The 13436-nt window shown below is 51.4% G+C and overlaps 1 protein-coding gene across 1 annotated transcript in view; it reads right to left on the reverse strand.

Moving 5' to 3' along the window:
- LOC132595357 (bone morphogenetic protein 7-like) overlaps positions 1-13436 on the reverse strand; it is a gene marked incomplete at its 5' end in the record, with an annotated part of 57083 nt that overhangs the window by 24856 nt on the left and 18791 nt on the right. Inside the window, one exon of the mRNA XM_060293228.1 lies at positions 4017-4165. Coding sequence (XP_060149211.1) covers positions 4017-4165 — 149 coding nt within the window. The remainder of the gene's footprint in view (positions 1-4016; positions 4166-13436) is intronic.

Genomic DNA, 13436 nt, shown 5'->3' on the forward strand with positions numbered 1-13436 from the left:
GGGTGATCCTTCCCTGACCCGGGCAACCAGCTTAAACTTGCTGCGTCGGCGTGCACAGCACCTGGACAGGCCGGGTCTCAGGGCGGCGGCATCCATGCCCAGCCCCCAGGGCCCCACTTAGGAGGGGAGGAGATGGGGCCTCAAGTCTGGGGCATGGTGTCTAAGCCTTACCCTGGCTCTAGGCAGCATCCTGCGGCCACTAGGCTACGCTCCCCCTGGCTGGAGAGGGGTCCCCAGGCCTCAGCACCTCTCAGGGGCCCCAGTTTCGTCACCTGCCCCTCGGGGATGTTAATGATAGCATCTACCCCGCTGGTAACGGTGAGGATCACATGAGACTATGGCAGAAAGCACTTAACTTTGTGCTTAGCAGCTGCCACACGCTAAGCAATTAAGCTCTTCACTTGCATGAGCTCATCTAATCCTTTGCAACCACCCTGGGAGGTGGAAACTATTATTAACCCCATTTTCCAGATGAGGGACATTAAGTGACTCACCCTGCGTCATGTGGCTAGAAACAGCAGAGCTGGGACTTGAACCTGGGGAGTCTGGCCAGCTCCTGAGCCCAAGCCCACGTAACCATCAGGCTGTGCCACGTCAATAAACACTGAGCCTCAGCCATGGGTTGGGGGGGAGCAGACGCTAGAGGCAAAAGGGGGACAAAGGCCCTGACTGTGGGGGAGAAAGGGGATGGCAGGCCTGGGCTGAGTGTCACTTAAGAGAAAAACCAAACCTGTGCCACGCTGAGCCAGAAAGGCAGGCAGGATAAAGGAGCACGTGACCCATTGGATCAAGTTGGCAGGTCAAGCCAATACCCACAAGTTCAGGGAAAGGGTCACTCTGAAAAGGTCAATCAAGTCTCCCTTAGCCTCATTTGTGCCTCATCTCCACTGTGTTCCACAGGGGCTTTCAAGGACAAGCAAGAGTTGAATGATTCTATCGCCAAATAAGTTTGGAATTCTTCTATGCTGTATACCCCATCAGGAGATTCACAATGGACATCAGCAAAATAAAGGCTCTGATAAGTCCTGCAGTGAAACCCGTTTAGTTTATCCAACCTAGCATTTCTTGCACTTAACTGATCATGACTCTTCACGGAACACAGTTTGAGAAACTCTAGTATACAGCAGGGGCTGCAAACTCCTTCTGTAAATAGTATTTCTAAAAATAATATTTTCAGCTTTGTGGGCCATAGCGTCTGTTACGACTACTCAACTCTGCTGCTGCAGCACAAAAGCAGGACCAGGTGATACGTAAACCAGTAAGTGTGACTGTGTACTAATACAACTTTATTTATGGACACCAAAATGTGAATTTCCTATAATTCTATGTGTCACAAAATATTCTTCTTCTTAAAATTTTTCTTAGCCATTTAAAAATTTGAAAACTATCCTTAGCTCACAGGCACCCAAAAACAGTCTGGAGGCTGAATTTGGTCCACCATGCATAGTTTGCCAACCCAGTATAGAGCAATGGGAAACTCCAGCATCTTCTAGGACCTCACTATAAAGTGTCAGGGGCATGAAAAGGGGAAGGTTTGGGGGGCTGGGGAGCCTGGGGGAGACCATCAGTAGAAAGAAGACCAGACTGGAAAGAAGACAAGTGTGGTCCTAAATTCTGTGGCCCCCTCCCACACAGCATGTGACCTTAGGCGGATAATTCTGGGGAAAAAATTATAAAATTTATTTACATTTTCCAAATCCACTTGGCCAAACCCAGCATTAACCACAGTAAAAAGAAGAACTAAAAGCTGGAACAATATCTGCAGCTCAAATCACAAAGGGCAAAATGTCCCTAAAATATAAAGTAGAAAAAGACCGACACCCTATGCGAGCAATGGGCAGAGGAGACAGAGGTTCCCAGGGAGGAAACTGCAAACAGCATATTCGAGAAAGGGCTCAGCCTCGCACAGAGGAGAGAAAAGCAAAGCAAAACTACAAGATCCCACGCATCATCTATCGGATTAGCAAAGACAGGTACATTTGAGAGGCTGTCCCGACGAAGAAGGGGACACGGGTGCCCTCGTGCATTGCCAGTGGGGGCGCAAATGGACAGACCTCTCCAGAGGGTAAATTGGCAATACCGATCAAAACTACAAACAGGGACTTCCCTGGCGGTCCAGTGGGTAAGACTCCGCGCTCCCAAAGCAGGGGGCCCGGGTTCGATCCCTGGTCGGGGAATTAGATCCCACACACGTGCCATAACGAAGAGCCTGTGTCCCGCAACTAAAAGATCCTGTGTGCCGCCTAAACAAATAAATAAAATATTAAAAAAAAAAAAAAAAACTACAGACATGCCACTTTCAGGAATTGTTCCTAGACCTACACCTACTCAAGTGTCCAAGGACACGTGCGCTGAGGTTCTCCACTGCAGCCCTGTTTATAGGAGCGGAAGATGGAAAAACCCTAGACGTCCATCCCGGTGGACTGGATGAGTTACTCTTGGTGGTAGTAAAACAACAAAAACAACGACAACAACTCCTCCTCTCATTTAGGGCATGTGTATTATGAGCCGGGTCCTGTTCTCAGCCCTCACTACTCAAAGCACTGTCCAGGGACCAGCAGCCTCTGCATCACTTGGGGGCTGTTTGGACCACAGCCTCCCATCCGTCCCAGACATGCTGAAACAGAATCTGCATTTTCACAAGAGTCCCAAGGAATTCCTTTGTACCTTAGGGCATTATTTTTAAAACTCTTCCTGTATTAACTCACTCATTCTCAGAACAACCCAATAACCCAGGCTCTGTTATTACCCAAGGGTTGGAGGCGAGGAGTGGAGGCTCTGGGACGTTAGCGAAGTTGTCCAAAAAGTCACACAGCGGGTGAGCGGCAGAGCTGCATCCACTCCACATGTATACAAAAACACAACAGCCTCTAAAGACTAAGGAAGTTCTGTAACAGTGGAAAAAAGACCAACCTCCGAGATACGTTGTCCGGTGAAAAAAGCAAAGTGAAGAACACTGTATATACTATGATAGTATTTGTGGGAGGAAAAAAAAAGGACAGCAGAATCTATATGTAATTGCTTAGATACCCAGAAGGCATCTCCGATCAGAAAGACACCCAATAACATGGAGATAGCTGCCGCTGGGAGGTGGAACTCAGCAGCTGGAGGAAGGAGGTCAGAGGGAAACTACTCACTGTTGCACACGGCTGTAACTTTTGAATTTTGAACCAGGCACATGTATTACCTATCCTAAAATAATTCTTCTGTAAACTGGTATAAGGAAGAAGTTACCCACACCCTAAAGGCATCCCCACTTAATAAGAAATACGCTTTGGGGAAGGAGAAATCGGCACAGCCGGGCCCACCCTAGTCCCGTACGTGCTCTCCTGTCTGCCTTTCTCAGAAAAGATGGGCGTGGGGTGAGGGCGAGGGGCTGGGGGAGGGCGGGCGGACAGCGCATTCTCCAAGTATCTGGGACTCGGCACCACGTCCAATCTCTTGGAAGACGGTAATGCCTCGTATCAGTGTGGTGGTCCTTAACTGGGGCAACTGTGCCCGCATGGGACACCTGGCAACATCTGGAGACATTTTTTGGGTGTCACAAGTGGAAGAGGCTATCTATCTATCTAGTGGGTAGAGGCCAGGGATACTGTTAAACATCCAACAATGCCCAGGACGCCCCAGAATGTCCTGTGTCCTGAGCTTGAGGAGCCTGCATCAGCACGTTCTGTGTTCGGGCATCCCCGGAGGCTCAGCAAAAGTGCAGGTTCTGACGCCGCGGGCCTGGGACGGGCCAGAGAGTCTGCATTTCGAATAGGGGGAGGCCACCCATGCTGCTGTGAGCAACGAGGCCTCACCCAACCCAGCTCTGGCCAACTGTGTAATCATCTTATGCAAAAGAGGTAGGGACTGCTTTCACTGTGGATCAAAAAGCTGGACAGTAAGTACTGATGGGGGAGGGGGCAGGGGAAGCCTGGTCCTGATGGAGACGAGCACGTGGACTGCCGAGATCCTCCTCGAGTCCACGGCTGCGGGCCGCACCGGCACGAGCTGGGGTGCTGGTGTGGACTTACCATCCAGAGTCTCCACCGAGAGCTGCAGGCCCAGGTTGTGCCGTGGGTTGACCACCCAGTGGTTGCTGGTGGCCGTGATGTCGAACACCAGCCAGCCCTCCTCCGAGGCCCAGAGGGTGCGGCTGTCGAGCAGAAACAGGTCTGACTCCCTGCAAGAGAGGAGAGAGACACAGGCTCCGGGTCAGCAGGTCATGGTTCGGTCTCCCCCCGCCCGCCGTCAGCCAGCCAGCCACTGATGGACAGGAGGAACTTGTGAGGCAGGGGAGCTGGCAGGAGGTCTGCCAGTCCCCCCAAAGTGGGTTCATCAGACCAAGATCCAGCCATGGAGACCCCCAGGTAGCAGCCGTGGTGGGGAGACAGAGTGCAGAAGAGGTGTAAAGAGATACGTGCAGGAGACAGACGCACCGCTACGAGACCGATGCGCCCTTCAGATTCATTAGGGGGGATGCCAATGAGACAGAGCACAGGAAGGCAGCAATTACACAGCCTCCATGATGCCACAAGTTTCAGGAAACAGAAGTCCCCTTTCGTTGGCTTATTCACCACTTGCCAGGCGCTGTCCCCAGTGTGGTACGCACATTCTCATTCAGTTCTCACAACCCTAAGCTGCGGGAGTACTATCATCTCCGATGAATCCATGATAAAACCATGACATGCCCAAGGTCATTTAGCCGGAAGTTGCTAGCCTGGGGGTTGGAGCCCAGGCAGCTGAGCACCAGTGCAAACGCGCCTCATTTCCACACTGTGCCACTTCTTCATGAGCCCACCACGTGTTAGGAGGTGGACCCCCATGCAGACTGACATCATTAATAGAGGGAGTCCTTTAATTCTCTCTTCCTCAGATTTGTAGTAGCAAAATGGGTAAAACCACAATTGACCTTGTAGTGGATGGAGGATGAATGGATGGAAATGGATGGATGGATGGAAAGATGGATGGATGGAGAGATGGATGGATGGAAGATTGATGGACGGATAGAAGATTGATGGATGGATAGAAGATTGATGGATGGATAGATGGAAGATGGATGGATGGATGGATGGATGGATGGACGGATGGATGGATGGATGGACAGAAGGATGGATGGATAGATTTTTACATTCCTAGGTAGTAGAATTCTAGTATGTAAGATATCTTAATGTCTCTTTTGCACTTTTAATTATAAGGATTCAAAGTTTAAATATTCTGAGTCCTTCGATAGTCAGTTAGGATATCTGAGCTCCTACACTCTACCAGGCTGTGGGTACAAAGATGAACAGCACCCAACCAGCTCCTGCCCCAGGGTACTGACAGTCTCTGTCGTACCTGGAGGGATCTAATTTTCCTGGGAATTAAGGTGAATTTTCTCTGCTCACACCTTATCAGATGTATCAACTACTGATTGAGCACTTACCACCTGCCAAGCCCCGGGTTGCACTGCCTGCCCAGATCATGTCACTGAGTTCCTACAATAACTCTCTGAGGTGGGTAATATTAACCGTACCCCTGTGCGGGTCTCAGAACCGAGGCTCAGAAAGGCAAAGATGTTAGCACAGGGTTACGCTGCTAGCACACAGCTGAGGCAGGACTGGAAGCCCACCGGGCCCCCTGGGAGGCTTGCAACCATACAAGAAGAGAAGGTCTTCTGGACGCTGCCTTTGCTCAAGTGTAGCTGTCATCATTTCAGAGCCTTTGGCGAATTAAACCCATCGTATATAACTCACTAAGCCCTCGGCCGAAGCGAGCGGCAGATACCCGCTCCTTGAGATGAGGCACGATCTCCCTATTGACCCCATCCCCCGCTCTCTCTCCTAAAAACTAGGGCTGACCACCTCTTCATCTTTCCTGTGTGGTCTGCAGACCTCCAAGTTGGTGAGGTCTCTGTTGCATCATAACACATTAGACATTTACCAAGCGTATTAAAATGTATGAGACTCAGAGAAGGCATGCATGCAGAAAACAAACTGGCAATGTTACCCAGTGTCTCAAGTGTACTTTCACTCGGAACCCAGTGGAAATGCACCGGGCGATTAACAGGTCACTCAGAGAAGTCTACACAGGTTGGAGAAGCAGGCTCAGAAGCAGACAGGAGCCAAGACAGGTGTGAGGGTACAGGGCTGTCTCATCAAGGCACAGCTCTGGGGAGTGAGGGAATGAATTTGAGCTGTATTTCCCTCTTTGACCGTCTCCATCCAAACGTCTGAGGGCAGAGGATCTAGTTGGCCTCGTCAAGTCCCTGCCCTGCCCTTGGCCATGGGAGGGCTGAGCACTCCACGGTGATGGACAACATCACCGGGACCACAAGATGGAAACAGGGGTTATCCCCACCTCACGCCCCCCAAAATCCCACTTTTTAAGTGATACTCAGTAATCGCCGGAACCCAATTCAGAAAATGCTGAATTATATTATGCCACGCATGTGAACGAGATACGACTTCTGATCGTACGGCCGGCAGAACGGAGCCACACTACAAGACAGTGCATGGTCTCTTGACCAGCCAAACCGCAGTCCCTTGTGACTGCAGGACACTTGCTGCCTCTGTAATACAGAGACATCAGAGGGGCAAGGACGTCTTTTTAGAGCCACCGAATATTTTGAGGACACTCACTTTCATGGCCAAACTGAATTAAAATAATGAGACAATCTTTCATGACCCGTTTACTTCTACTTCTTCCCAGTGCCTTTTCAGAGGTAGTTTCAGAACTGTCTTGGGGGCACGTCCACACAGATTTTAAACTTCCAAACAAGAATTTCCACTGTCTTCATCTCCAATCTGCCTTGATGGCTTTCCTGGCTGTGGAGATTACCAAGACTGTGAACGCACGCGTTCGCTGCTCTAGATAATTAACAGATGAGAGAAGCAGCACCACTCCGAAACCAAACAACTCCCTCCCTCGCTCAGGCACCCAGGGCCCCGGTCGGAAGCCTCTACAGCACAGCACAAGTCACAGACCTGGGTGGCAACTTCGCTGGAAAATTATTTGCCAGAAGGTGTGACCAGATATCTGGATAGGCCCTGACTGACAGTCAAACAATGAATAGCAACTTAGGGAATGGAATTGGGCCTTTGAACAGTGAGCGCCTTGCCAAACGGTACTACACGTTCTCTTGTTACAGCCAGGACACCGCGGGCCAGATGTTACAGGCGCGCGTTGACTCATCATGAATCAACATGTGTGCGTGTGCGGACTCCCTCTCCTGAGTCCTAGCTCGCAGTGCGTTCCGGGCTTGCTGGGAAGAGCCAAACCTTCGTGGAAGGCATCGGGACAGGAAAGCCCTGTCGAGGCGGGAGGAGTGAGATGCTAACACAGACTCTGCTTTGAGACAGAAAGCCCAGCCCCAGGTTGGCCGCGTGAACAGGACAAGGGAGCAATTACCCAGCAGCCGTGTCCGGACTGACGGCTGGGAAAGTGGGAATGCCTCGCTGCCACCTCCAGCACCTTATTCGAACACAATGGTTCTCACAACTGGGAGGAACCAACAAGCCCTTTGGGATGTTTTTATTTACCATGAACATACTGGCCTCCCTGACGAGCCCAGGTGACAGCAGAGGCAGAACGGCTCAGGGTGGGAGCCCCAGGGAACCTAAATGCACTCCTTCCCCTTTCCCACTGCTAAGAATCTAGGTACTTTCCACGCACCAGCTCCCTGATCTCCAACAGTCAGGTTATTGTTCCCACTTTATAGATGAGGGAAGTGAGGTTCAGAGAGGGGAAGCCCACTGCCCATCGATAAACCTTCTAAGTGACAGAACCAGGATACAGCGCCGGAAGCGTGACCTGAGGACTTGGTACTTAAGCCCCATCACCTCCTTAACTCACCCTCTGGTCAAGGGACAAGAGACCCAGGAGGTTGTTCAATGCTGCACGATGCATGTTATTGTCACAACATTGTGTGGAGTAGAGAGAATACCAGAGGGGGGATGACGTCCAGGTAGCAGGGAATAGAGAAGGCAAGTAGGGCAAGCTAGCTCATTCCAGAGCCTCACTTTCCTCCTCTGTAAAGTGGAGAGAACGCCCTCTTCTTCAGCAGCTGGGGAAGCCGACTGAAGACTAGCCTAGTGACAAACTCCCAGGGCTCCTGGAGCAACGCTATAATTACTACAAGTCATGTAAGTGCCGGTGTACACTCCCTGCTGGACGGTAGGAAATTCTGGGAGGGGAACTTTATCTGTCTTGGGCCCAGTCATTACATGACTGCCCAAGATCCATGCAACAACAGACCACACATCCACTCAAACAACGTTCGCCTTGGACGCCAGCACTCATCAGACAAGGGTCTCCGGGTGTTCGCAGTCGGGAGATTTTCTGCAAATACGGCCGTCAGCAATTCCTCCCCTCCCTCCCCACATGCAGCTCTCTCATAAGTCGGGGAGGTCTGCTCCACCTCTGATGTCTGCACTGACCACCCGACTTGTCGTGGACTCAGTGGCAGGGAGGCCCTGCCATGTCCAGGAGGAAGACGCAAGAGGCTTAGCAGATCTGCTTCTGCTGCCCACTGCACTGGCAACCCTGACTCTTCTGCGGGAGAGATGACATGGAAGGGGAAGGGGCAGAGGCTGCGGAGGAGGGGGGTCTCTGAGGGGAGAGAGAGAAAAGCCAAGCCAGCCCTCAGCAGACACGCCGTCCAGGGTGTTCCAGCCCCAGCCAAGCTCTCAGCTTCCTCAGGGACTACAGCAGACGCTACCAAGAGTAGAAAAACTGCCCAGCTGAGCCCTGCCCAAATTCCTGAGCAATTAAATGATTGTTGTTTAAGCCACTGCGTTGTAGGTGGTTTGTTCACCACGGAGATAGAACCCAAACAACAGTTACACTGTTCAGAACAGAAAAACTGAAAACGAACCATCTACTGAGAGGGACGGGTAAAAACAGGGGGTGTATCCAAGCGCTACACAGCTGTGTCAAAGGACCATATAAATCCATACTTCTTGACAAGAGGGAAACACGGTATTAAGTAAAAAGGTGTCATAAAACAGTATGCAAATTTCTGGAAAAATACAATATGCTAAGATTGGTTAAAAAAAAAAGGAAATAGAAAATTTGAGTCACCCAACATGCACTAACAAATTGAAATAAAAGGCCTTTCCCCACACCCAGATGGTTTTATACTGTATATTTGCCATATTATCAAGAGATAATTCCTTCTGGACTTCCTGGTGGCACAGTGGTTAAGAATCCGCCTGCCAATGCAGGGGACACAGGTTCGAGACCTGGTCCGGGAAGATCCCACATGCCGCGGAACAACTAAGCCCGTGTGCCACAACTACTGAGCTTGCGCTCTAGAGCCCGTGAGCCACAACTACTGAGCCCGTGTACCACAACTACTGAAGCCCGTGCGCCTAGAGCCCGCGCTCCACAACAAGAGAAGCCACCGCAGTGAGAAGCCCGTGCACCACATCAAAGGGTAGCCCTCGCTCGCCGCAACTAGAGAAAGCTGGCGTGCAGCAATGAAGACCCAACACAGCCAAAAATAAAATATATACATAAATAAATAAATTTTTTAAAAAAGAGAGAATTCCTTCTTATACAAATTGGTCGAGAAAATGGAAGAGGGAAAAGTAAGAACCAGTATTGTAAAGCTAGCATGTTACTGATTCCAAAGATGGATAAGGCCAGTTTCAACAGACATTTCTTTAAAGATATACAAATGGCCAGTGAACATATGAACAGAGGGTCAACATGATGAGCCATTAGGGAAATGCAAATCAGAACTACAGTAAGTTAGTACTTCACAGCCAGCAGGATAGCTAAAACCAGAAACACAGACAATAGCAAGTATTGGCCAGGATGTGGAGGGACTGGAACCTTCAGACACTGCTGGTGGGAACATGAAACGGTGCAGTGAATTTGGAAAACAGAACGGCAGTTTTTGTTGTTGTTGTTTTTTTGTGGTACGCGGGCCTCTCACTGTTGTGGCCTCTCCCGTTGCGGAGCACAGGCTCCGGACGCGCAGGCTCAGCGGCCATGGCTCACGGGCCCAGCCGCTCCGCGGCATGTGGGATCTTCCCGGACCGGGGCACGAACCCGTGTCCCCTGCCTCGGCAGGCGGACTCTCAACCATTGCGCCACCAGGGAAGCCCAGAAGAGCAGTTTTTTAAGAGGTAAAACATAGAGTTACCAAATGACCCAATAATTTTACTACCCAAGAGAAATGAAAATCCTATACATGAATGTTCATAGCAGCATTACTCATAAGAGCCAAAAAAAAAATGGAAACAACTCATATAACCATCACGTGATGAACAGATAAACAAAACATGGTAAGCCCATACCATGGAATACTATTTGGCAGTAAAAAGGAATGAGGCACTGACACATGCTACGACATGGGTGAACTCTGAAATCATTATGTTAAGTAAAAGAAGTCAGACACAAAGGACCACATATTGTAGGATTCCATTTAAATGAAATGTCCAGAACAGGCAAATCCATGGAGACTGAAGAGATTAGTAGCTGCCAGTAGCCGAGGATGGGGGAAAATGAGGGGAGGCTGGCTGCCAGTGCGTATGGAGTTTCCTCTGGGGTGGTGAATATCATCTAAGATTAAATAGGGTAACCTTAAATAGCACAGCTCTGAATATACTAAAAACCAATGGATAACACACTTTGCAAGATTGAAGTGGATGGGATGTGAAATAGATCCCAATAAAGCTATATTTTAAAGAGTGAATAAGCCCAAAATGTAGGGCACGGTGTCACGATGCTAACAATTTCTTTAAGGTTAACACACCTATGCGTGGAAAGCCTAGAGGCACGTACTCTGGAGTTGCAGCAGCAACCCCCCCGAGGCTGTTTCTCGCCTCTACACACACATCAATGTTGTCGCAAGTCAGCAAGCACCATCTATTTCTGAAAGAAGTGAGATAGTACGAGGTCCACATTGTTTCCATGTTTTCCTGGGGACAGTCCTGCCCTTTCCTCCAGGCTCACACAGGCAGCCGGGGGAGACCCAGAAGGCAGACTTCACCCCCTCCTGAAACCCAGCCTCCCCCAAAGCCCTGCTGTCCGCGAGGCGTGAACCGCCAGTGACCCCAACTCCGTGGCAGAAGGGGCGTTAATATTTAACCACCGGCCTGGGGACACAGTGCTGCTGGGGCATGCGGGCTCCTCATCCCAGGGACACCATGAGAGCGGCCGAAATCTAACCCATGGGGGAAGCAGGAGGAAGCCCACACCATCACCTGACCTAGTTTCCAGCATCTCAGCCCACCTTCCCCTGGAAAGTCCAACCACAACGGAAAAGTGGGTATTTTAAAATCTCCAACGTGGGAAGGTGGAAAGTCCTTTTTTTTTTTTTGCCCTCTGGCTCCTTAGAGACTATTTAGAGACTGTGATCTCAAGGGCCTTCGCCCACGAGCCTCTCCCGGAGCAGTAAGACCCCACGCAAGACGCCACCGGCTCCGACCAGGGCCTCAGAGACATTGTTAATGCTTTGCATACACTCAGCTCCCAGGGAAACAGCCCCGGGACTGAGACTGGAAGCCTGGGGAGTCCTCTGACCCCTGGGGTTTTCCAGGCAGGAGCAGGACCCATGGGAAACAGATTCCAACAGGGTCACCCAGTGCCCATTGCCTGGTCACCTGGGACTGTCTCTGTCCAGTCTCAGCATCCAGTTTCACTCTCCTTCCCCCTGACCCTATAGCGCTGTAGGAAGGACACCGCCTTCCACCTGCCAGTGGGGCCCAGCAGTGCAGGGTCCTCACAGCCAAAAAGGACCTTGGAAATCCACTCCAGATGCTTTAATTTTCAGCCCGGAAGACCAGAGTCTGGTGTACAGGCCGCTGGTGGCTGCACGGGAATTAGAACCCAGTCCTGGGCCTCAGTCTAGGCCAGTGTGATGGAGGCCGAGACCTAGCTTGACTCCCTCCAGGATCCCTCGGACACAGTCCATCACCGACAGGGTGCAGACGCAGGCTGGGGTTCGGAATGGCCACATTCGGAGTCACCCAAGGTCTCTCCAGGAGGCCTCGCTGGTGGCAGGGGGCATCAGCACCCCAGCTCCGTATCCTGGGCACCCACTGTGCGCCAAGCTCTTGAGTGACGTTCTCTCACCTAATCATTCCTCTTCCAACCAGGTAGACATAATTACAGCCCCTACTTCATAGATGACACAACTGAGCTGCAGGGGAGTTAAGACAGCATCCTCAGCTAGTGACCGGCCGGCCCCCGACCGGAAGTGACAGGAAGCACATGGGCCCATTCTTCACATCGGTGCCCCCAGCCAAGAATCCCTCCCTGAGGTTAGAGGAGGTGGAGAGGATCCAAGAGAGAATGCGGCTGGCCCAGTGCCAAGGTTCCCCCCAACGCCATTAGAAAAAGGGAAAAGAACTTGAGATTACGGGGTGTGCGGAACGATACCCCCCTCAAAGACACCCACATCTAATCCCCAGAACCCGTGGATTACATGGCAAAAGGGATTACATCAAGGATTTTTGAGATGGGAGATGACCCTGGATTATCCAGGTGGGCCCCGTGTAATTTTACAAGGGTCCTCATAAGTGAAAGAAGGTGACGGGAGGGTCAGAGAAGGAGATGTCAGACAGAGCAGAGGGCCGAGTGATGTGACTGCTGGCGGGGGCCACCAGCCGAGGGATTCAGGTGCCTCTAGAAGCTGGAAAAGTCAGGGAAACAGGGCTTCCCTGGTGGCGCAGTGGTTGAGAGTCCACCTGCCGATGCAGGGGACGCGGGTTCGTGCCCCATTCCGGGAAGATCCCACATGCCGCGGAGCGGCTGGGCCCGTGAGCCATGGCCGCTGAGCCTGCGCGTCCGGAGCCTGTGCTCCGCAACGGGAGAGGCCACAGCAGTGAGAGGTCCACGTACCGCAAAAAAAAAAAAAAAGTCAGGGAAACAGATTGTCCGTAGAGCCTGCAGAAGGAAGGTAGCCCTGGGGACATCTCCTTCTTAGCCCAGCGAGACCCATTTCAGACTTCTGACCTCCAGAACTAAAAGATAACAAATTTGTGTTAAGCTACTAAGTTCGCGGTAATTTGTTACAGCAGCCAGAAGAACTTAAGAATTTCCCTCCTGAAACACACTCTGAACACCTCCTATGTCTCAGGAGTTCTGCTGGGAACCAGAGGTACAAAGGCAGCCACAGACGGAGCTCTGGGTGCATGGGCCATGAATGCATCCCATAGTGAGGGCAAGTAAACACTGACTAAGTGGAGTGGAGGAGGGGAAGTGCCCTCTGCGTGACCAAGACAGAGCAAAGCACTGGATTGGGCGGGGGGGGGGGGGGGGGGCGAGGCTGTCCAGGGAAGTGTCTCCTGAGGGAGGCCAGAGGGGTGAGCAAGGCCGATGCAGCCAACAGGGCAGGAAGGGCATTGCAGCAGAGGGAACAGAATTCGCAAAGCCTCATGAGAGAGGCTACCGTGGAGGGGGTGCAGGTACTTGGTGAGCACAGAGGCGTGCGGCGGCACGGAACTGCAGGGCGTCCTGGCCAC

Source organism: Globicephala melas, unplaced genomic scaffold, assembly GCF_963455315.2.
Source record: "Globicephala melas unplaced genomic scaffold, mGloMel1.2 SCAFFOLD_640, whole genome shotgun sequence".
Lineage (NCBI taxonomy): Eukaryota > Metazoa > Chordata > Mammalia > Artiodactyla > Delphinidae > Globicephala > Globicephala melas.